This window comes from Mytilus trossulus, chromosome 8 (assembly GCF_036588685.1).
Source record: "Mytilus trossulus isolate FHL-02 chromosome 8, PNRI_Mtr1.1.1.hap1, whole genome shotgun sequence".
Classification (NCBI taxonomy): Eukaryota; Metazoa; Mollusca; class Bivalvia; order Mytilida; family Mytilidae; genus Mytilus; species Mytilus trossulus.
The window spans coordinates 5298180-5323791 of NC_086380.1; the positions used below are offsets into that span (position 1 = coordinate 5298180).

Sequence of the window (25612 nt, forward strand, 5' to 3'; positions counted from 1 at the left end):
TACGGCCTTCAACATTGAGCAAAGCCCATACCGTATAGTCAGCTATAAAAGGCCCCGTTAAGATAATGTAAAACAATTCAAACGCGAAAACTAACGGCCTTATTTAAGTAAACAAAATGAACGAAACACAAATATGTAACACATAAACAAACGACAAACACTGAATTACAGGCTCCTGACTTGGGACAGGCACATACATAAATAATGTGGCGGGGTAAAACATGTAAGCGGGATCCCAACCCTCCCCTAACCTGGGACAGTGGTATAACAGTACAGCATTTAAACGAACTATACAAATCAGTTGAAAAAGGCTTAACTCATCAGATAGACAAAAAAAAAACAAGTGGACGTGGCCGGTTACGCTAGCTCATTACGTTCTCAATACGACCACACCACAATTTGTCCGATTGCAAAACGATCTCATCCCGCTTTTTCGGCGATAATAGCTAGCACGCTCTAACCATGATCATTCTTCGATCTGATCACGTTCATCTCGCGATCTTTCTACGCTCTTAACAATACTATGCAGGTACATAATGTAACGTCATCATCATATTTCATATAACCACTGGTCCATTCCTTGTAATTGTCATAATTAATACGTAGAGTTCTCGAAAACAACACAGGCAAACATGCCATCAAAACATATCACAACTCGTTGGCGTAGAGGTAGGGGTATAGCGAAGTAACCTCTGGCATGAGTCCTGATCCAGTAGAGATGTCGGATCAACCAATCCAACCGTGGTTTAACATAGATGTGTCATGCATGCATGCATAGTTGAGCTGTTAGAAATATGGACATTAGTTCTAAATTGCATACAGTCAAAAACATACGATGTGTCTTTCTATGATGGAATGTTATACTACTGTTTCAGAAAAGGGAGAAGATTTTGTACCATTAAAACGTTTAATCCCGGTACTGTTGTTTGCCCCTGTCCTAGTCAGGAATCTGATGTTCTGTGGTTGTCGTCTTTTTTGTGTTTCATAACTATTCTCGTTACTCGTTTATCCTATAGATTAGACAATTGGGTTTCCCATTTGAATTGTTTTATGTAGTGTTTGAGATCCTTTATAGCTTATTGTTCAATGTAGGACTAGGCTCAGTGAAGACCGTACCTTGACTTGTCGGACACAAGCATTAACAACTATAGGTTACCGTACGGCCTTCAACATTGAGCAAAGCCCATACCGTATGGTCAGCTATAATAGGCCCCGATAAGACAATGTAAAACAATTCAAACGAGAAAACTAACGGCCTTATTTATGTAAAAAAAAAATGAACGAAACACAAATATGTAACACATAAACAAACGACAAACACTGAATTACAGGCTCCTGACTTGGGACAGGCACATACATAAATAATGTGGCGGGGTAAAACATGTAAGCGGGATCCCAACCCTCCCCTAACCTGGGACAGTGGTATAACAGTACAGCATTTAAACGAACTATACAAATCAGTTGAAAAAGGCTTAACTCATCAGATAGACAAAAAATACAAGTGGACGTACAACCACACCACAATTTATCCGATTGCAAAACGATTTCATGCCGCTTTTTCGGCGATAATAGCTAGCACGCTCTAACCATGATCATTCTTCGATCTGATCACGCTCATCTCGTGATGTTTCTACTGTACGACCGGAGTTTAGCCACTACCACACCATGAATTTTTTTAACATGTTCAAAGGTCACGCTCATCATGATCATGAAGACCTTTCCATGACTGTACCACGAAGAGGAAGACTATAATAGGCTGCTACTATACGCGCTTGTCGTTCCCATTACGACCACTAAGATTTTACTGTCTTTACTCTGATTTCGTTCAAGAAGAATCTCAACAAATTTATATATGTAGTAAATTGCAAGTTTTTATATTCAGTAATTATAATAAATAAAACAGCTTTTTGTAAAATGCCTAGAAAAAATAGCCAATATGTAAATAAAACATTTTACAAAATGCAAAAACTTAGAAAATGCCTTTAAAATGTACATGTATATAACATTGAGGGTTCAATGTTAGTTTGACATCTGTCACCAATCCTTAAACGCATTAGTTATAGTTATTTCTCCCTGTAAATGTGTCAGTATAGATATGATCTCTAAGATCGATAACGGAACCATTGTAGATTTAGAAGGGATTGGCACTAGCATATTCATTTCAACCACATGTCCCGCGGCTTGGACTAATACGCATTGATTGATGTCATACACTTTACCGTTATCTACCCTATCAAAACTCATGACTAAAGCAACACGTGTACTGAAAAATTAATAATGAATCTGTTACTAAGGACTGATACTTTGTTACCTGAAAAAAGGGGGGGTTACATTTTTGGGACTAAAAGGGGGTATCCAAATGCAAGATACTTATATGGGGTGGGGGGATTCTATATTTTCAAACATGCAAGAATATACTTCATTTTAGTTGACACTATAAGACATAAGAGGATGGCCAGGATAGATGTGACTACAAATAAAATTGGGAATGGAAATGGGGTATGTGTCTAAAAGACAACAACCTGCCCATGGAACAAACATCATCCAAAGGCCACAAAAACATGCTTTCAAAGTAGAGGATATATATTTAAAACATCAAAATGACATTCGCCTCATGCAATGATCTTAAAGTTTATAAAAAAATGAGTTATCAATTTACATAAGTCATGCTGAAGGCCAAAAATGTTGAAGAGTAGATCCAAAGATATTAATAATGAAGCGTGGTCCGTTGAAAACTATTGCAGCTCTCTCTTGCTTTTACAGAGTAAGCATATAAGACATTTTTTTAGTCTTGCATGGTATAAAACGAGAGGGAGGAGTATTACCCAAAATTATTAGGCATTGTTCTTAATTTTTTAGGTAGAATTAAATGACTAATATCTAAAGTAATTGTTATTGAGGAAATGCAAGCTTTTAGTAAATAGTGTCACTCTTATTTAAGCCATTATGAACTGCATAGTTTAAACATATTTATTTATAGTGGATTGGGAAACAAGTTTTGCAACTTATATTAATTCCTTTCCACTTTGCGGGTGCGAGTGCTGCCTTGTAGCGGCATTAGCCTGCTCTTTTTCGAAATCTACAAGGGTGTCTTTAACGTGCAAGAGATATGGCTCTCTCTTTACACGGGTCAGCCATTTATTGTCCCCTTCCGACGGACTATCATCGTTTCCTCGAGACCATACTCGCAAATGGTGTCAAGGGAGAGCCGAAAATTCAGTTCCTGAAATTTTCATCCCAGACGGGAATCGAACCAGGAACCTATGTGTTAGTATAAACATACGTCAATTACATGAAAACACATTTTGCTAACATAAGTCATGAAACATATATTTCTTAAACTTTGTGATCATTGTCCTCTACAGAAAAAGACACGTTATGGCATATATATTGTTGTTCTTTAAGCATTGGTGAATTTTAATGTAAAGTTTACTTCAATAAGATTTCTCTTAAATTTTGTAAAACCGTTTTTAAGCAATATTTTGTACAGGTTATAACATGTATGAGGTACTTCTGACATGTTATAACTTGTATTTTTGCATTATACAAGTTATAACATGTACAACATTTTTGTACATGTTATAACCTGTACAAAATCGCAACTTGTACACGACATATATATTACCTGCAGCAACTACATTTTAGTACTTATCTACTTGTGTAAACCTCAATCCGCTCGGCTGTTTGGTTCAGATACAAATTCTAAGTTTCAACATTTTATATTACGGGAAAGTATTTTTATGTGTAGTTTAATTTACTTCTTTTTAAAGAATAAGAAATAATGTGCTGAAATCGAACGAATGTGTGGTTAATGTCAATGAGATTAAAATAAACACCTGTCCTAAGTCGTTTGACGTATATTGTTCATAAGTTTTTTTAGTTTCTCGCGTTTTTTTTAAGATTTAATTTTTGTTTTCCTGTTTGAACGGGTTTACACTAGTTATTTGGGGCCCATAATAGCTTCCGAATTGAAGACCGTAATTGGTTTACTTTTACAAATTGTGACTTGGATGGAGAGTTGTCTTATTGGCACTCTTTATACCACCTCTTCTTATATCTATTATCTATATCTATGTAAAGTTCAATGAAGTCACAAACAACTCCCTTCTATAAGCTTTATTTGCACTACTATTGTTAAAAAAATAGTATAAACGGAAGTTGGATGAATGTATTTTTTGTTGTGAATAATAAAAATATTAAAAAGTGTTGGGGGAAATTTATTATCAAATACTAGACTAAGTATATCTCCCTTGAGTGATTTTCATCAACCCGTAATAGATATTACTTTCCACAAACTTCTCAGAGAAGGCCGTATGGTGACCTATAGTTTCTGAGACATTTTGATCTCTTATGGCCATTGTCTCATTGGCAATCATACCACATCTTCTTTTTATAGCCATGTCACAACAATCTTCTAGAACACGTGGGCGTCGTTGTAGGGGTTGCTGTAGAGGCAGAGGGAGCTCTGATAGTAACTAATTCTGGTGAAGCAGAGATTTCGGACCGACCAATTCAACCAAAATTACAACCTTTTGCTGGTTCATAAAGCTAAACTTACAATATGTTAGTGCATGGACGATAGTAGAGATGACACAGTACTCTTTGTACTTTGAATATTACTGAAGATGAATTCCATTTTGTTTTACAATGTGAATGTTATAGAGACTTAAGGAGACAGTTTATTAAACCTTATTATTATAGACGTCCATCGTCTTTCAAATTAGTGCAACTTCTCAGCACTGAAAATGTAAAAGATTTGCGTAATTTGTGTAAATTCCTGTTTAATGCATTTAATCATAGGACCAAACTGTTATTGGTCAATACTTGATATTTATTTGCTTCTCTGATGTATTATGTCATGTGGTGTTATAAAAATGTATTTGTATTTATTGCACTGATAAGCATAATGTGCTTAAAGTAATAAAGAATTGAATAGATGTGTCAATAGATATTGGAAAATGTGGTATGAGTGCTAATGAGACAACTCTCCATCCAAGTAACAATTTATAAAAGTAAACCATTATAGGCAAAGGTACAGCCCTCAACACGGAACCATGGATCCTACCGAAAAGCAAGCTATAAATGGCCCAAAAAATTACTAATGTAAAACCATTCAAACGAGAAAACCAACGGTCTAATCTATATAAACGAGAAGTATGGTTGAGCTGTTAGAGAAAATGGACAAGAACTAAATATAGACAAGCAAAACTTAGAGATATATAATATATTCTATGTGAAAATGGCAATGAGAAATATGGTCGTAGTATGAACGTAGTCAGGTCGTAAGAAGAGAGTGGTGAGTACGACAAGGGCATGCCAGAATCGTACTACGGTCTTGAACTGCGTGGTGTAAACGTGGTATAGTCGTAGTAAAAACGTAGTTGTTTCGCGGTGAGAACGTGATGGTCGTAGTGAGTTCATACTAAATCGCTGTGAGATCGTAGTGCAGTATCTCCGAATAGAATCACGCTTTCGCTACGATGGTACACCGACCTATGCGATCTTACTTCAACATTAGAAGAAAGACAAATCATATCAAAGCAACTTTATAAAGCAATCTTTACAAAAAATGAGGTCCATGTCCATCAAAGGTTACAGTACTATTTATAACTATGTTTTGTACTTTTATATTTGTAGTTTTAGAAATGTTTGTATTTGTGTTTGCTTGACATATATGGGTTTAAATTATGACTAAATACTATTACTGGCAGTAAATCATATCACTTCTTAACGCAGCCATCTGTTACTGTTCAGTATTCTCTAAACAAACTATACCATTCAACCTTTTATTAAAACAATCATGTTTTACTTTGGAAATTTGACCCCCGGATTTCATTCCAAAAAGTCTATTCACGTTTTTATTTCATCTCATATAATTATGTTTCCGAACTCTGCATTGCATATTGTGTGCTGAAATATTCACGTAAATTGTATAATGGTGTGCTATGTTCATGAAAGATGTTTAATTCATAGATGTAATACATCGAGTGGTTTAAAAAATTATCTGAGACAGGCGGACTATTGCTTTTTTTCATTTTAAAATTAAAGTTTAGTGTGGCGTCTATTTCGATATTCTAGTATACATTATTGTTAAGTGGTCATCTGAAGCTGAAGGGGTGTGCCATTTTTGCCTCAAAAAACGTACCCATTTTAATATAACATTCACCTATAGTTATATAAATATTTAAGAAAGAATGACCTATACTTATATACAATATTTAAAATATGACGTTAAAACGTTATTGAAGATCAAATCAAGAGACAAATTTCCGGGGTTCATTTGGGAACTTATTTGAAAGGTGAAATTAATAATTGACCATTAATAATGTAAGATTCTCAATAGCATATGTATATGATATGTAGATTATACTCCAAATCAATATACAGTTTTCAAACGTAAATGCATTTTAATATAGGATGTCATTAAAAAAGAGGGTCTTTCTCATATAAAATCTCGCAAAATTATGACCCATATTTTTGGCACATCCCCGTATACCCAATAATTGAAAGCTACCCCCCCCCCCCCCCCTTTTTGGGTTTTACCTTTAATGGATTTCCTTTTCATACCACTTCTTCCTATATCTATATAGGTCAATTGGGTACCAGCATGCACCTGTTAAACCTCTTTTTAGATTTGTTTGGGGAGGGTATCTTTATTGGTACATTTCTATATGATATATTTAACAATGGACAAACTATCATTCTAATATGACGTCCTTATTACGCTTTGTTAACAAATCCGTGTTCTAATGAGCACAAAAAATATGCTTGACACATGCGCAAGGACTTAATGCTTATAGTAACGTTATTTCCATCGTTATCCTTTAAAATATATACATTTAGGCAGCTAACATAAACTTTTATTATATGTTTTTATGAAACAACATATATTTATCCTGCTAGTAGTTTTTAAACTTGTCAAATATGAAATGCAATGCACAAATTCCTCGAGGAGGAAACGGGAACAGCCAAACATTTTTACGATAATTTCGTACGCTTCGACCTATAAAAATACTATATTTGTCCTATTAGAATCGAAATAATTCCTTCATGTCATGCTCTATGCTCATTTTAACATGGGTAGGCATTAAATTTGACCGCATTTTACACCTCGCTAACGCTCAGTGTAAAATATCGACAAATATAATGCCTACCCATGTTAAAATGAGCATAGAGCATGACATGAAGGAATTATTTCTTAAACAACAACTGAACCAAAGAGAAGATATCCAACGCAGCCACTAAGCAATACAATAAGTCTCCAACTTAGCAAGAAAACCCGTACCAGGAGATCAAATCTAGATCCTAAATATTTATTTTTTTATTTTACTAAATTTCATTTGATTCAACTCTGTCTGCACTTTCTGAAATATAAATATTATAAATTTGCAAGATAAATAGAGAATGTGATCAACACGCAAGATGAAGATGCATTCCCCAAGTTAGATAAAGATGATATTAAGGCCAGCCGACTATGCACTATGGTGATATTTTTTGAAAGCTAATCCGATCCACTTGACATTACGATAGCAGCAGGCTCAATTTACGTCATGTAGATTGTTTAATCAGATAACCAATGTCCTGCATCTGGGGTCAGTCAGTTGTATTAATCCTGATGTAAGAGAAGAGATTCAAAGATGATAAGAGTAAAGTACTATGAGATCCTCTCGAATCTGAATGTTTTCGTCAGTTTGTTCATAAGTTGTAGTTTTCACATTGACCGCCATTACAATGTGGTCGTTTGACAGGAAGAACGGTTTAACTCTCTTAACAAGAAATGGAATGCCAGACGAAGAAATCATTGGTTTAGAAAAATCGAACAATGTTAACTGTATCAAGGTAGGTTGATTATTTCATAAATGCAAAATATGTTTTCATTGTGAAAATATTAATGTACTTAGCCATTTTTGCATAGTTATTGAAATTTCGAAATTACCGCAAATTTGATCAATTCTGTTTTAGAATATGAACCTTTTAGCTTAGTTCAAATAACAAACTAAAGGAATATATCCAAGAATATACGCAAGCATTTATAAGGCAGTGTCTGCGCGTACCTGCAACCAATTTTCTAATAAGTTATCATATGATAGGGAATGAAATGTGAAAGATACACGAAAATTATCGATTATTTGCTGATTTTGTGAATTCATTGAAGATAATGGCAAATACTATTAATAGTATTTGATTTATATGAATATCAAAAAAATATATGTTAAAAGTTTGTCAGTGGGCTATTGGCTTTTGCAAAATTAGCAAAAAATAGCTTTGCTAATTTTGCCTGTTTATTTCAGAAATTTATTTATTGAAACTATGAATGCACAAACGATAAACTAGTATGTGGCTACATGTTAAAACCTTTTCGACTTTTTTTAGGCTGTTGAATGTTACTTTTTATTTTGGAACTAAAAGGATATTTTTTTTTTTTTATTAAAAGTTTTAATTAGAATGTCGGATTTCATATGAGTTTGCGCGTTTGCATAATATGTATTGTATAATTTTTTTTAGAAGACTGAGATAGTCACGATAGTTAAATTATAAATTGAAAAGTCCTCGCCGAGGATCGGACTTTAAAATTGACAATTTAACTATCTCGATTGGATAAATCTGATAATCCACAGGTATCAATGTAAGAATATATATATGTTAATTATCATAAATAATATTTAATGAAAAATATTCAAAAACTAACTGATAACCAAGGATCATTTCTACGATAGAGTTTTAGTGATGTTGCAAAAAAAAATAGGCATTAAACTTTTTTTCATAGTCGAAATTTCAAATCTTAAACTTCGGTCTCACCTAAACGGATAGCTAGAATGGTATTTTTCAATCCATTCATGTCTGTTAGACGTCCGTTCTTATCCGTTAGACGTCCGTCTATATCCGTTTCATATATATAAAAAAAGAAGATGTGGTATGATTGCCAATGAGACAACTATCCACAAAAGACCAAAATGACACAAACCTTAACATTTATAGATCACCGTACGGCCTTCAACAATGAGCAAAGCCCACACCGCATATAGTCAGCTAGAAAAGGCACGGTACCGTCGTCCGTCTCGTTTTCGTTTTTTATCCGTTACTTGGCCGTTATACATACGTTGGAGGTCTGGATGACAAATTCACCAACGGACTTGTATCAAACGTATAACGGACAAAACGGATGCTGAAAGAATTTGAACTTGACTTCTATCGGACGTTTTTATATTCATCCGTTTGGCGTCCGTACGTGCTATCCGTTAAGGTGTGTCCACAGCTTTAAATGTTTTGATAACACAATGTCTTTCTTGTTGATGCATCGAGGAAGCTGTATGAATATTTAAACAAAGTTTTTTTTTAAAAGACTATAGAAAATTCTTACATTCTATCATTATTTTACTTTTATTTCAGATACATACTTTCGAAGAAACAAAAATTTATAGACTAGAAAAATTTGACAGTAAATGCACACAATTTGCAACTAGATTTAAAAGTTGTTTAAACAGTAGATCAAGCTTTGTGGAGATGTGGAAATATCTTCATACCGGTAAGTTTGTTAAATGACCTAATATTTATTTTGAATTTGAAAAACAAACCCGAGTGATTTTGAATATTTATTAAAAAATGAACGCGTCACAGAATGTTTGCTTTGTATCACCACGCGGAGCTATTAGTTTCGGTCGACACACTCGCCATCTTATTATTATTTTTAATTACTTACCACAAATAGATTCTGATTGTTTGCCTTTTGATGCGGCTGAAATACAATTTCTGCCAATCTAGGCACACCTTCAGAGAAGCGTCGTGTCTTTTCGTAAATGTTTTACTTTTCAACAAGTAATTATTAAAATGATTTTTTTTTTAAAGAATGGGTGTTTAACACACACCCTTGATTAAAATAAATTCAGTTTATATCAATCAATAAATCTAAAAATATCTCATTTCCAATACTCAACCAACTACCACATGCACACATATTCCCTTCAATAAGGATAGAGAGAAGCAGTCCTCAGCTTTTTAGAAAGTTCAAACTTTTTCTTTTGATTTACATGTACATGCACACATTTAAAAATGTGGTTTGCAACTACTTTGATAAATCGATTAATTAATTAATCGTATAATATTATATATTTATCATCTACCTTTACTTTAATGGTAGTCGAGAAAACAGGTTTGTAAGTTGTAAATTCATATTCTACGGCAAAAATGAAATATTCCATAGACAAGTCAGTATATTTATTGTCTAACTAGTGCTTTGTTTTATCATAACAGAAAATAAGAACAAAGAAGACAAAATTGCTGACAGCGGAGTAAAAAATAAAGCAACCAATGTAAAGGAGCAAACAGGTACTTTTAACAGCGGACATTTCAGACAATATTTAAGGAAAACCTAACAAAAACAAACAAAAAATGATAACAACATACATTCTATTGTAATAATAATTAAAGTATATCAGAGTCACATCTATAAGTGGAAACTGAAATTGTACTGAAAGCTGTATGTTTCATGTACGAGATATAATACACATATTCATGTGTAATTGCAATGTAAAATGTTATTCGTCTAGATTGTAAGTTTATACGAAAGTTCGAATTATATCACATACAAAAATTCTGAACGTTGTAATTATGAGATAAATTATGCAATAATTTAGTAGTATTTGTCTCTGATACAATGCATCACATAAAACCCCTTTCTCAGATTTTCACTTATAAAACTGATAAGTCTGCTTAACTGTTTAAATTCCTTGCATTTTCACTTTTATTGTAAATGTTGGATCGAAGAGGCTGGACACGTTTTACTTCCTGTTGTTAATTTTATTTAACAGAAACAAAGAAAAAAGACCAAATTGATATCGACGCAGAAAAAAAGAAAAAAGACCAAATTGATATTGACGCAGAAAAAAAGAAAAAAGACCAAATTGATATCGACGCAGAAAAAAAGAAAAAAGACCAAATTGATATCGACGCAGAAAAAAAGAAAAAAGACCAAATTGATATCGACGCAGAAAAAAATAGAGCAACAAATGCAAAGGAACAAACAGGTACTTAGTTATATAATAGCAGTGGAAGCTCAAATTGTAGATCATTGTAGGTTGGCTTAAATACAATAAATTTCTGAAAAGCGAATGGAATTTTCTATTAATAAAGAAATTTCGAAATTAAAAACCAATTATTTTTATTACAAATTGCAGTAGAACGTATTTAAGTACAGCGTATTTAAGTGTATGGCCTTATACTTGTCAACAGTAAGGTTTGTCTTGTGAGAGAACTGTCTACATATTTTATCATATTGATGTTCTATTGTCTTTTGCTGTTTATTCCTATCCCCTTAGCTCTTAGAGCTGACTTTGCTGTATGGGTATGCTCATTACTGAAGGTCATATAGTGACATTTAGTTGTTAACGTCTATGTCATTTGGTCTCTTGTGGAGAGGTTTCTCATTGGTAATTATTCCACATCTTCTTACTTGTATAATTTATGATAGCTAGGTACAAATCATATTACGAGATTTCATACAAAGTTAACATTCAACCTATAATTAGTAATAGTAGACAAATTTCACGTCTGTATGTACGAATAAATAAGATGATATTTTTTTTTATAATAAAACAATATTTCGCAGAGAAGAAGAATAGAACAGATGAAACAGATAACAACGAAGAGAATATGAAAGATGACGCACTTGAGCCTAAAGGTATGTTTTAATTAAGGATCAAACTCAGATATTGTGTACATGAAACGGCAACATTTTGAACAACTTAGTAAATGAACTACCTGCAACTTCAAGTGCATGAACACGCATGTGGCTTGCTGCACGTATGTAAAGTCTTTGGATCCAAATTTCAATAATGTAAAAATGGTGATAGAATATCTTTCATCAGTAATGCATGCAATATCGTGCATCCACTATATTTTCTCTAATAGTAAATTATTGTTTCATTATTTCAGAAAGAGATTACCAAAAAGAGTCTTCAGATACATGTGACTTAGAACAAATGACAGAAGAGACAGACACTGAAAGTAAGATACATGTACATGTTGATTTATTTTAAGTCATTGTCTACTCCATATAATATAATACCATCTCATATTTAATTTAGTGAATAGATTAAGGAGCTAAAATATTTTACCACCTGACAACATGCTACATGTAGCTAAAACAATATATGCAATACTTTATAGGTGACACACCAGAAAAGGAACTTAGCTTCGAAGAACGAATTCAAAGAAAATTCAGAGGTATGTAGAGGTTGCGTGCAATTATGTCTGTTACGTAAAGTAACAATTTGTTTCAGATGTTTAACTGTTAACAAACCAAAGTACAATTAATAAAGTAAAAACTTGAGAAAAGGTAATTTTTCTAAAATTATTATAAATACATTCATACCAAAATGATAAAAAAAGTGCTATAGTATAAATGTGTATTTTAGTAAATGTACATCTTTTGTGCGGGTATCTTATATATTATTTGCTATGTTGAAATTAAGATGCTTCTAACATTATGTGGATATATTTTTAAAACTAATTGTAAATCCAAGGTATAAAGGCTTATATTGTCCCTGGAAAGAAGCAATAGGAAAGTTACATGTGTGTATGATAGAGTTTAATCATGAGGAAGAGTGTGAAAATTACTACCATTGGATTTATATATCCCTCCAACCATAACAGACATCACATTATACACAAAATTGTACTCTCGAAACAGGGGACTCAGAGTGGTGTATATATATATATATATATATATACAACTCGTCTAAACATCAACCCAACAATGTTAGATCTGTAAATTTGCTTTCGCAAATTTTTGGTTCTTCCCTCGCCGGGATTCGAACCTATATATATTATCTCAATCAAACCTTACATTCAAATACACAGTATACTCAACAAATTACTCACAACTGGTTGCTAACAAACGGATTTCAGAAGCTTCAACTAGTGTAAATAAATGGCTTAATTATATTTATTTAAATATTTTCTTGTATAGAACACATATTTCTTAAATTTAGACATGCAACAGGTTGCCTGAATTGACTCAATTTTAATTGAATATACTTTAGGATATTTTCCTTTGCCGGTAGGAAACCTCAAAGAGCCATCATCTACAAATCTCGTGAGAGTTCCAGATGAATCCCATACTAAACAGTTAGAAAAGGAATTTAGGAGAAAACCTTTCAACTACTACACACTTATGGTAGTAAACATACCTGGATTATCTGATATTCCAGATAATATACAAACTTGTAAATTGGAGACCATAGGTGGTAACCATTCAAGAATAGCCTTGAAAAACATATTGAAAGACAAAGAATTGAGTTCAGAAGAACGAAAAAAATACGAGGAACGCTTGTGTGCCGTATACTGCTCTCTAACACCACAAGAAGCCAAGCGAGTTGGACTGGAGCACAATACAATTCACAGATTTGGAAAGGATATAGATATCTTTGCAAGAATTGAGTGTTTTCGTTCAACCTTGTTTCAAAGGGCTGGATTCAATAAAAAATCAGACATACAAACTAAAGAAACACCAGTAGACAAAAATTTACTGAATGAATGGAAAAACGACTTAGAGATGATAACAGGAGTCGAAAATGTAAGTTATAAATTATCATTATCGTTGAATTTTAAACAGAATTTTAAAAAACTTTATACTAATTGTTGTAGTTGACCTTACGCATTACATTTGTACAACTAATTAAATTACACAAATAAGGTAGGACGGGATCCACAAAAAAAATGCAATCCATTATATTTCTCAATCAGTGAAGACCTATTGGTAACCTTCTGTTGTCGTCTGTTCTGTGGTCGGATTGTTGTCTCTTTGACACATTTCTCATTCTCAATTTTAGGATCAAGGCAAATGTTATGTACAAATTTCTAAATTTATTACGATTCAGATATGTTAAAAACGAAATATTGGCCAGCCGAATTATTCAGAACAATTTGACATTTGTTTACAATCATTTAAAATATTACTCACTAAATCCTTGTAAAAAAATGAATATTAAGATATGCACGTTTTTTATATAATTGCTTAATTATTTTTTTTACAGAGGAAGAAACTGAATAATAAATTTCGTTTCGAATTGTTTTTGGCCCAGTTTTCAACCCCATGCTGGTTGCAACTGAGATCCTTTATTGATAATTTTAAAGGTAGCAAACGTAAACAAAAAAATAAGATAAGTGGAAGACAGTTACGGTGCTTAGATGGGTTAAAGGAAAAGACTATTTTGGATCTTCTTCAGAAGAACAACAACCAGCATGTTGACTTCTGTAAATTCAAAGCCATGTGTGACGAACATAAATCAAAGTCATCGTCAGTGTATGTATATACGATTACGTTTCTTATATTAAAAATTATTGCGATTTTTGTTATGGTCGAAATTCATCACACCAAATAGAAAAACTATTTAATTTGCATTGTCGTGCTACAATCTTGCAGTAAAAAAATGAAGTCTATGTACTGTAGTGTTGTCCATTTTTTTTACCTCTGTCTGGTTGTGAACTATGTAATAGCACAAGCGTTGTGTACGCCCTTTGGCTGATTTGGCTATAATGATGTAATACTTGATGTTCGAAGATATTTCTTGTTATTATATCTGGCTGGATAATGCTGTTTCAATTTAAAACCACTTTTTTTTTTTAAACTGTTACAGTTCTTTCATAAAACAACATGAAAAGGAGAACCCATATAATCAATTAAAGATAATTAATTAATTAAAATATAAGCATTCAGATAAACCCACTGAAGGCAATGCATGGTTATTATCACTAAGGTAACATTGTTTCAAACCTTTAAAATTTACTGTGTACTGGTGCCGTTATGATAAAAATATACAGTCAGATTTAATTTGAGCTTATATATCTAAAGCTAAGTTTGAATAAATACTATAGGTCAAATACATGTAATCTATACACATATGTTACTTTGTCAATTAATAAATTAATAAATGTTAGTGTCCGTTATAGAACATGGAAGTACTAGTACACCTTGGGCCGGTTTCACGAAGCTATCCTAAGACATGTCATAAGATATATCTTAGGACATGTCTTATGATCCTCTTAGGACTATCCTAGGACATATCTCAGACCTCGTCTCGAAGCTGTCTTAGGATGATCTTAGCTAAGACATCCTAATCATGTCGCAAGTTCTTAAAATTTTCAAATATAAACATTGATTTACGGAAAATTCATGTAAATGTAGTATGTCTTTCCAATAAATTATACTAAATGTATTGTTTAACTGTATAATGACATGATTAGCAAAATTAATATAAAAAATAAATGTTATTTAAATAAAATTATTTATAAATAATACGCCAATATACATATGACATTTTTAATACAAAATTGATAAAAAATAAATATAAATTGAAGACATTTTTTTGATACAAGTGAGTTGATTTCAATTTCCACTCTATTGGTTATAAAACTTTTAAGGTTAAAGGATAAAATCATGCATTCTTGATATCAATTTTTCATTGTTTACAAATCACGATAATCCGTCAATCTGTAAAGCTTACGTTATAAACAGGAAAAGGAGAATAGATAATTAGATGATGATAAGATAAATAAGCAAAATTAATATAAAAAATGAGTAAAATTTATATAAATGAACGTATGACTATCCTAAGACCATCATAAGACACCTCTCGTGGTGTCCTAACTTTATGACCAACTTTAAGAGATGTCCTAATTTAGGACCACTTTGTGAAACCCACTTAGGACTAAGATATGTCGTAAGACCATCCTAAGACATGTCTTAGTCCTAAGACAGCTTCGTGAAACTGGGCCCTTGTCTTTTACTTTTCAACTCATGTTAACATCCATATTGAATTACAAAATATGAATGAATATGTCAGAATACTAAATTGCATGGTATAATTTTATAATTCTAAAAATCTAGTAAACTATAACATGTTTATTTTAGGACATCAAAGGGGAAGCACAAGGCCACATTAAAAAATGCTGTTACAGAAGAAGAAACAACTGAACCCGTAAGACATCACTTATCATTTTTTATCCGTTAGTATTTCAAACAAAATAGCAATTTGCTTTTTATTTCATAGAAGATGTGGTATGATTGCCAATATGACAATTTTGAATCTCCAATGAAACAATGTATGAAAAATAACTATGTGCAGTAACAATAAAGTGTATGCCTAGAATAGAAATGTTTTAATAAAGTCCAAAACACCAACACAAAATTAAGAAATTAAAAAAAAATCAAATTTGCACCTCTCTTTATAAAGACATTATTGTACATAAATATGTTTGGCAATTGTATATTATTTTCATACAGTTAACTTTCAATTATGCGAATTTTGATTACCTATGTAATTAAGTCATAACCACTGGAGTTTCATGAACACAATTAAATAATATAAAAAAAATGTTGTCTAGGATGGTGAAGAAAGAATTATCACTATTGCTGAAGAAGATGCGGCTAGTGAAAGTGCAAGTGATGCATCTGAAAGAGACGAGTATAAACTTCTGTACTTAAAAAATAAGGCAAGTAGTAAACAATAGTATATCTCTACGTGTCTGGTAGAGATTGCATTTGAAGAGTGCAACCGAATACTGATTTTTTTCTTATTGACAAATATAAAGTTAGCATATATAAGCTGTCATCAACCTAACAATGTCTAAATACCAACTCATGGCTCATCCAACAACCTCGATAAAATGTAGTTTTAATAGATCTTCAAAACAAACACAACTTGAAACTTTCTTTTTTTTTCAATTGAAACCCCGTTCAGTGAGAATTTCAACATTTATATATACAAAACTTTACATTAATGTGTGTTGTTTTGAATAAATATATCGTATTGGTCTATCGCAAAGGAACATAAATTTCATGGTTAGTATCCTCTATACACTTTTCCAGCAGTTGGAACACTACCTGTTGTCCTTATCTTCTAAACATAATTACAAAATTATACCTCGTATGGTTTCAATTTAATATCATCTCACAAGTCATTGGAATTTTGGACTCGTTTATGGACGGAAAATATCTTTAATTCATTTTTAAACATTTTCAACTGCTTAAGTGTGGCCGTATTTAGGACAAGCATTAACTGTCAGAAGAATAACACCTTATTGTATTTGGCACAAAACTGTTGAAGAGGTCGGTGAAATAACCCCTTCCTAAGTTTCTTAGCCTTAAACAAAACTTTAAAATGTATTTTTTCATATTGATCGTATATTGTATAAACCAATTAAAAGTATAGCTTAGTGTCAAATTATTCATGCTACTGTTTCTGTTGATAGAATTTTATACTCCATATTTTTGTAGACCCATTTAGACGATAGCTTAAAGAAAATCAATGTACTACACAAAGAAAACACATCAATGAAGCAAAAATATGCAGAACTCAAAAATAGTTTCGAACAAGAAAAGTTGAGTAGCCAAAATTGTAAATGTGAAGCTGATACTCTTAAAAAAGAAGTTAGTGATCTGAAGGTAAATTTGATATTAAGTTGATTAATTTAGCATACAGATTCGCAGAAAATTATCAGCATTGGACAGTATTTTCAAAGAAAGGATAATCAATAATAAAAAAAGTATAAACACATTTGCCAACTACTAGACTTATAGCTAGACAAATCTCCCAACAGTATTACAGTTCTAGGAACCAATCCTAATTGAGATATAATCACTAGACAATAATTGCTGCTTAACCTTTCTTTTAACACTGGAATTGCAATAGGCACATGTTGTTGCCAGTCCAGTCTCAAATAAGTTTTTATCTTTATGCAGCTGCCTGATTATCATTCAATTAAAGAATATAGTTTCCATTGCATGCATTGAACTCAAACAATGAATGGTTTGTTTAAGGTGCTCAAATAATGAGACACAATTTAACTTTAAAGATGTTTCTCTGAAAATACAGTATTTCCTTTTGTCGTAAGACTTGAGTAAACACATATGTAATATTTAATTATCTTTTGTAGAAGAAATTAGGTAATATCTTCAAAGAAAACAAAGAATTGAAAGAAGACATAAACAAACGGAAGTTGGCATCCGTGACAGGTATGAATTGCAATTTTTTTTGTACTCTTAAGTGACATTTTATTTCCTTAATTATGACGAAAGAAGATTTGATGTACACAAATGTATATATCAAGTATAATTGAACATTCAATATGTCTATGCATGGTTGAGTAATTCTATCTCTGAAAAAGATATATGTTTCATATGTCATTGGTATGGTTTATGTCTCTTTATCTTTTATCAAATTATACATGTATGTTCAATATGCATATAATTGTTTAATTATAAGTCATGTTATCTCTGAGGAAATTACCTGTTCACTATAACTATGGTTTAAGTCTATGATCTGTGAGGAAATTATATGTTCAATATGTCTATGGCTTATTAAAGTCATACTTCATGTATCTATGAGAATTGTTTTAAGAATGTTCTTCCTTTGCAATTTCAAACTGGAAACAAGTACTATAAATAATTTCTTTTCAGATTTTTGTGCCAGTACTATCTCTGTGGATCTTAATCCATCTCCAAGGAAAAAACTCTGTACAGAAAATAACACAGACACCAATGATGGGAAAAGGAAACGTCAAATGAATGAGGTATATTTGAAGGTTTTGTGTTGACTCGGTCTTGCTTAATGTACAAACCAATCCCAATATACTGGATAACACTTAAAATAATCATCACCTACAGTAACTATCATGTTTTCTAAAGATTAAATGCATATAATCACAACGTTTATTTCTGTTCTAATCATATGTTTACATGTTGCTATACTCGGTAAAATTTAAAGATTACAATGAATTACTTCTTGTTTAGTCTATCAAACTATATATTTGGTTGAAAAATATCAGTTCTCTCATTATACCGTTATGCTTTTTTATAATCTCACGCTAACTGTGCAGAATATTGGATACCCACTACTTTTTCTTATAATTAATACGATTTATGTTATAAAAAATACTTTGTTCATATATTTCATAGACATTTTGGAGTTTATTTTATGAAAGAAAAAAAACCAAGTGATACCTTTTACATAGAATTTAGTTACTTGACAATTAACTATGTTAATTTTGTGTTGTTTTATTAGGAAAACACTGAGTACAAGGATGGAGAAAACGTTTTATGCTTTTGGAAGCAGGACCAGAAGTGGTATGAAGCTGATATCATAGAGAAAAGGAGTAAAGGTAGGTGTTGTCTTCAGTACAATAAACTTTTAGCTCCAGACAACAAACAATGCATCACCAACAGTATCAATTTACCTTTGATCGATATTTTAAGTAAAAATATAATTAAGAAATTAGAATACAAACGGTATTAGTTTAAGGTTGAAAATTATATAAACACTTTTTTTCACCAGCATAGCCGTTAAAGTCCAATATCGTAGATTATAGAATGAAATGCTTCTCTCAACTTTCTTTGATTCAGTAATGTTATCAATTTAAAGATTCGAAATAACTTATAAACTAATCATAATTCTAAATTATGTATATTTTTTTTACAGGATACTTTGTTAAATTTGTACTCGATGGAGTAGAGAGAGTTCTAAAGCAAAAGGACATAAAAAAGAAGAAGACTGGAAAAAGATGATACTTTTGCAGTCAAAATCCATATAAAATGTGAATTAATAAATGTGTATATATTTATTAGGTTTTGTTATATGTTTGTATTCCCCTGTTCCGAATGTAGGAGAACATGAGTTTCATTTATTTCAGTAACTTCTTTCAATTAATTTTAAAAAATGTGATACCAAGCCGCATTTCATCAATTTTTACACTGTCATGAACTTAAAAAAAACAATGCTCCTCAACTTTTCTTACTACTGGTTAATTTTTATTAATAATGGTTCTGTAGGATTTTTTTGTTGCATTCTTCCCAGAAATCACACATCAAGGTCTTCGAAATTTTTAATGGTGTTTTATGTGAGCCTTATATACATCCATCACTTATCAACTTCCTGTTAACCAAATACTTAAAGCTGCCCTTTTTTTTAAATTTATTTAGCAGTACCTCAAAGTTAGTGTATTCCATTATCATCTATGGATCGAATAAAAAACAATTATATAAAGAAGATGTCGTATGATTGTCAATGAGACCAATATCGCTACAAAAGACCGATTGACACAGAAATTAACAATTATAGGTCACCATACGGTGTTCAAGAATGAACTAGGTCACAAACAATTTCAAGGAGTATTAATACTCTCAAGGTAGAAACCTTTATAAATGAGTATCGATACTCTCAGATAAAAACCTGTTTAAATGAGTATCGATACTCTCAAAGTAGAAACCTGTTTAAATGGGTATCGATACTCTCAAAGTAGAAACCTGTTTAAATGAGTATCGATACTCTCAAAGTAGAAACCTGTTTAAATGGGTATCGATACTCTCAAAGTAGAAACCTGTTTAAATGAGTATCGATACTCTCAAAGTAGAAACCTGTTTAAATGAGTATCGATACTCTCAAAGTAGAAACCTGTTTAAATGGGTATCGATACTCTCAAAGTAGAAACCTGTTTAAATGAGTATCGATACTCTCAAAGTAGAAACCTGTTTAAATGGGTATCGATACTCTCAAAGTAGAAACCTGTTTAAATGAGTATCGATACTCTCAAAGTAGAAACCTGTTTAAATGAGTATCGATACTCTCAAAGTAGAAACCTGTTTAAAAGAGTATCGATACTCTTACGGTAGAAAACTGTTTTAAAGGGTATAAAAACAGTAAAGGTAAAAAAAAACTGTTAATGCTCTCAGGTTAGAAAACGGTTTTTGAGAGTATCGATACTCTCAACATGTTCAACATACTCAATGTAACCTGTTTAAAAGAATATTGATTCTCTTGAGGTAGAAAACAGTTACAAAGAGTATCGATACTCCTTCAAAAATAAACTTATTTAAAGTGTAGATGTTAAAAAAAATTCTTCTAAAATACTGCCTCTCCTGGACTATAAAACTTTATTACCGGAATATTCTAAAACTGGAGGTAGACAATGCCTAATTGAGTATCGCTACTCTTGAATATATATTTGCCAAAAAATTTAATACTTTTTAGCAAAAAGAGCTATAACCTAAGAGTGGCGATACTCTGTGGTATTATACTTGTGACGTATAGTACTAGACAGTACTCTGGAAGTCAAGACATACATGAACCGCATATGACAAAGAGCGTCAATACTCTTTAGATAAGACAGTTATAAAGAGGAGATGTAAATTTAAGTAATCTTATTTGAGTATCACAACTCTCGTACATATAAAATGATAACTTGATAATTTTGTTTACATTGATGATAATTTTTGTATTAAATTTTCCTGGTGGACCGTGAAATCAATACGCATTTCTATATGAAAAAAATCTAATACACAATGTTTCAGCACTCATTGAGTTGGAAATATCAAAACTTGACCAAAACGGGAATTATTTATTTTCCCTTTTTTATTTTTAACGTGTTATATATTGTTTTACGATCAAAACTTTTGGTAGCCAGTTTGATTTCTTTTAACTTAATTTTTGTTTCACTCATTGATACACAAAAAATTTTAATTTAAAGAATATGGAAGCAAAAATATTAAATATCTAACTTGCTTCTTTCTCAGAAAAGATGCACTTTTAATTTTACCCTTCTTTATTCCCAAACTTGACTGAATTTTATTTAAAAAAAAAGTAAAATCATAGTGTATCAATTTTGCTGTAAAAGAATACTTCTTCTTTTATGATTTCTGCTTTAAATTATATACTGTTATATTAAAAGTAAAATTCTTATATGGTATCAATGTTATATTAATTATCATTATGTTAATACTAAATCTTACTATTTTAATTTTTAGAGTTACTTGCATTCAAATGATATTATCCATAGAGATTTGAACTCACAGAATTGTTTTGTTAAACAGGTAGGTTTTACAAATGCATTTACAATAGAAAAACTAGAAACAGAATATTCTCAACATAACAATAAAGTTCTCATATTAAAAAAATATTAATTTGATTACCAGAGTTATCTCCCATAGAATATATTCAAAATACTAAAATGGTTCCTGTGAAGTGTAAATGAATAACATGTGGGAATTTGTGAGGTAAAAGCAAAAAAAATAACAACCCGAATGGTTTGAGAGTCCTGATAAAAATCCATTGTCATCGTGGCATGTTTCGAGAAAAGCAGTGGTGGACGATGTACATCATTGTGGCATATGTAGTGTATAGTGTTGAAAGTGTTAAATATTTTATACAGCATTTTAGAATTTGTTCTTGTCGTTTTAGCTTTTGACAATTTGGATAATTCTGATATAATTTTTCTACTATGAATGGTATTGCTTTTAAATGAACGATATATTATTCTTTATTAATAGAATATGACAGTAGTTGTAGCAGACTTTGGATTAGCAAGGGTTATACCAGATCCTTATTTCCGGCATTCAGAAAAACCATCACCACCAAAACTCCATGGGAAAAAGAGATTTCAACGCAAGAAAAGATACACGATTGTTGGAAGTGCCTATTGGATGGCACCTGAAATGTTAAATGGACAGAAATATGATGAGAAAGTCGATCAATTTTCTTATGGTATTGTTCTTTGTGAGGTAAGGCTTATACTATTGACAATTTTCTTATGGTATTGTTCTGTGTGAGGTAAGGCTTATACTATTGACAATTTTCTTATGGTATTGTTCTGTGTGAGGTAAGGCTTATACTATTGACAATTTCCTTCAATTGATGAACAACTTCAACAAGTAATATTAGCAGTGTTAACATATAAGGTCAAATTACAGATTCCAAATTCACAGGATTCCACAGACATTTTATAACACAACATAATGTTTTTATGTTAAATATTGATATATAAAATGTGTTGGATTTGTTGATAATATGAATTTGAATGATCTTCACATAAATTTAGATTTGTCCTGATTTTCTGCAATTTTGTCTTTAATGCAAAAAATTAAAAAAACATTCATAAATTTCCCACTTTACAGAAGCTATTTATAGTTTTCTATTTTAGTATATCATAGTATAAAAAAAGTGTTTATCCTTTACAGGTAATAGGGCGAGTGTTTGCAGACCCAGATCTCTTACCGAGGACCATAGACTACGGTCTCAGTGTTGATATGTTTTATAAACAGTTCTGTATAGAAACATCCTGTCCTGACCCATTCTACAAAATAGCTGTAACATGTTGTCAAATTGTTCCAGAAAAAAGGTAATGCTAAGACCAAGAAAACAACTGCTTCTGCAGTTTTAATATCTTATTAGTCATGAGCAACATTTAATAACATTTCAAAATCTGACTGCCTAAAGGAAATTTGTGTATTTGTTGAATACACTAAATTGTGGATCAACTATTTCAATTGATAATTATTTAGTGATTATCTCCCTTCTATTGTTTGGAATGTTCAAATCATGTATATATTACCATGGATATTATTATGTTGAAATTTGATTGCATTATAATATTAATAGATGCATCAATTTTTTGAATGTTTGAAATTCTGGATATGAATGGATTATCTCCCATATAGCTTCTTTTTTTTTTTAAATCTGAGAAAGATAGAAACTAGCAAAAACTGAACTGAGGATAACTGGAAAGATAAAAAATGATTATAACCAATGCAATATTGAGGTCTTTTTAGTTTTAATGAGTTTTCTGTCACGAATAAGCATGGATTAACTGCAACTAGACTTAAAGAAACAAATATCAAAACAATGGGTATAGAAAAAGTAAAAAAGAAAATTTCATCAAAAGTCACATGGATCATTTCTAGCTTTTCTGTAAGATGTTTCATGAAAAAATAATAGTATGTTATTTTTTTTTCAGGCCATCATTTGAAAAAATAGAAGTTTTAACAGACAGTTTACTCCTGCATTTAGAACATGGAGGACCCCTTCCACCTGATCTCTGTGGTAACCCAGTGGAATATTACTACTCTATAAGAGATGGACATAATACACCAGCCACAAAATATCATATCAAAGAAACATGCTCGAACGGTAAAAGTTACGATAAAGAGACGGATAATGATACACACAGTGTTGATACCACAAAGGATTCTGGGAGTGATAGTGACATGAATGGTAGTATTATAAGACCGTCAGAGCTTATATCTATCAACATATCAGATGTATCAAATTTATCTGAATACTCAGAAAAATCAACACCTTCAGACATTTCTATATGTGAAGAAGTACCTTCAGAAAGACATAAAGATACGAAATTTGAATGTGCAAGACTCAATCTATTTCAAGATAGTGTCGCATCTCATTCTAAAAGATATGGTAACGATTTTACTCAACCAGATGACTCAAAAAGATATGCTGAAGATTTGAAGGAACTCAAACATTCAAAACGACAAGCACATGACTTTGAAGAAATGGATCATTCAAATAGACAAGGAAATGACTTGAAAGTTTCCGACCAAACTAAAAGACATGCAAATAAATTTAAAAGTGCTGACTTGACTGATAACCAAAGCTGTGATATTTCAAACAATCTTCCATCAAATCAATATTCTGTGGATATTAAAATACAATTATCATCTGAATTTAATGAAGTTCAAGATTCTAAAAAAAATGTAACAGTAGAATTACCTTCTGAATGTAATAAAGTTCAGGATTTAAACATGGAAACAAGCATAAGAGATAAAACTTTAAATTCTCCCAACTATATACCTGTGATAAATAGCTCTGACATTAGCATAAAAAAGGACATATCCATGGAAAGTTTGAACGATTATTTTGATTCTCATGAAAAGTTTGAAGACAAAGAAAATTGTTCCAGTGCCGATATTTCAATGACTGATGAACAGTGCAATCAGCTATATGTATGTCGATCTGGCGAACGACTACACAAGTTTATGACATGCTCACCGAATAATTCATCTGCCTCATCGTCCTCATCGTCATATTATTCATTATCGTCGTCTCCAGGTGCTTCTTTAACGTTTTCATCGACATGTCAAGTAGATGAAAAAATTGATGAAAATACTTAATGTGTTGATATACATGTATTTGTTAATTATTTTTGCCTCTTTGCCTACTTCATTAATTAAATAACGTTGTTGAAATATGATGGTTTGATGTTGATATTCCTGTCTGTTTTATCTACATCACACATTACTTTATTAAAGGCAACACACTTTTGACAAAAAGTTCACATATATATAATTTTCATTTATACAAAAAAAATTCTCTCATCTTCAAATTCTTGATTTTAAATTTTTTTTCATTTAAGCCTGAAGCCAGAAGTTTAAGATTTTCAACTTTTAATCTGCTATGAAATAGTCATGATAGTTAAAAGACAATTATGTTATTTATTGTGTAAGTCATGTAAGTAAAGAAAAAATAGTTATAATAGACCTCTGACGATCCTGCATGATAAAAATACACACTTTTCACAATTGTCACTCAAATAACTTCATTGAACTTCAAAGGTCAATATAAGTTATAATTTATTATTTTAAATACACTTAGATAATACTGCTTGATTTTGCATTTTAGCAGGTTTTTTTTTGTTATTTTTTTTATAGTGCTGAAGCTTAAAACTCTTAAACAATTTTTTTCTGAAATAAACCATTTTGCACATATTTTACATTGTTTTAAGTGTATCAAAATTTGTGGCAAGGTTTTCGCACGCAAACATTATAAGATAA

The 25612-nt window shown here is 31.4% G+C and overlaps 2 protein-coding genes across 7 annotated transcripts in view; both read left to right on the forward strand.

Moving 5' to 3' along the window:
- Nucleotides 1-25029, forward strand: part of LOC134728167 (LIM domain kinase 2-like) — a 67813-nt gene extending 42784 nt beyond the window's left edge. For all 4 annotated transcript variants that reach the window (XM_063592650.1, XM_063592651.1, XM_063592652.1 and 1 more), the window contains 4 exons: nucleotides 21797-21862; nucleotides 22319-22549; nucleotides 23006-23166; nucleotides 23782-25029. In XM_063592650.1, coding sequence (XP_063448720.1) covers nucleotides 21797-21862; nucleotides 22319-22549; nucleotides 23006-23166; nucleotides 23782-24952 — 1629 coding nt within the window. In that variant the 3' untranslated portion in view covers nucleotides 24953-25029. The remainder of the gene's footprint in view (nucleotides 1-21796; nucleotides 21863-22318; nucleotides 22550-23005; nucleotides 23167-23781) is intronic.
- LOC134681605 (uncharacterized) lies at nucleotides 7482-19617 on the forward strand. 3 transcript variants are annotated; one of them, XM_063541253.1, is made up of 16 exons: nucleotides 7482-7839; nucleotides 9391-9526; nucleotides 10252-10326; nucleotides 10809-11024; nucleotides 11606-11677; nucleotides 11932-12003; nucleotides 12166-12222; nucleotides 13062-13573; nucleotides 14034-14302; nucleotides 15911-15977; nucleotides 16384-16491; nucleotides 17276-17443; nucleotides 17935-18013; nucleotides 18458-18570; nucleotides 19062-19158; nucleotides 19476-19617. In XM_063541253.1, exons 1-16 carry the CDS (start codon nucleotides 7732-7734, stop codon nucleotides 19559-19561), a joined length of 2235 nt encoding a protein of 744 aa, XP_063397323.1. In that variant the 5' UTR covers nucleotides 7482-7731; the 3' UTR covers nucleotides 19562-19617. The 3 variants fall into 3 exon arrangements, with proteins under 3 accessions (XP_063397323.1, XP_063397324.1, XP_063397322.1); XM_063541252.1 differs by having other exon boundaries at nucleotides 7485-7839; nucleotides 13041-13573; XM_063541254.1 differs by lacking the exon at nucleotides 10252-10326 and having other exon boundaries at nucleotides 7483-7839; nucleotides 13041-13573.
- Nucleotides 25030-25612: the final 583 nt, after the last annotated feature.

Excerpts from the sequence above, each read along its gene's own strand:
- LOC134681605 (XM_063541252.1), top strand. The coding sequence starts at position 7,732 with ATGTGGTCGTTTGACAGGAAGAACGGTTTAACTCTCTTAACAAGAAAT. Across the intron at positions 16,492-17,275 it reads TTCTGTACTTAAAAAATAAG|ACCCATTTAGACGATAGCTT; the intron begins GCAAGTAGTAAA and ends ATATTTTTGTAG. Across the intron at positions 18,014-18,457 it reads GAAGTTGGCATCCGTGACAG|ATTTTTGTGCCAGTACTATC; the intron begins GTATGAATTGCA and ends ATTTCTTTTCAG.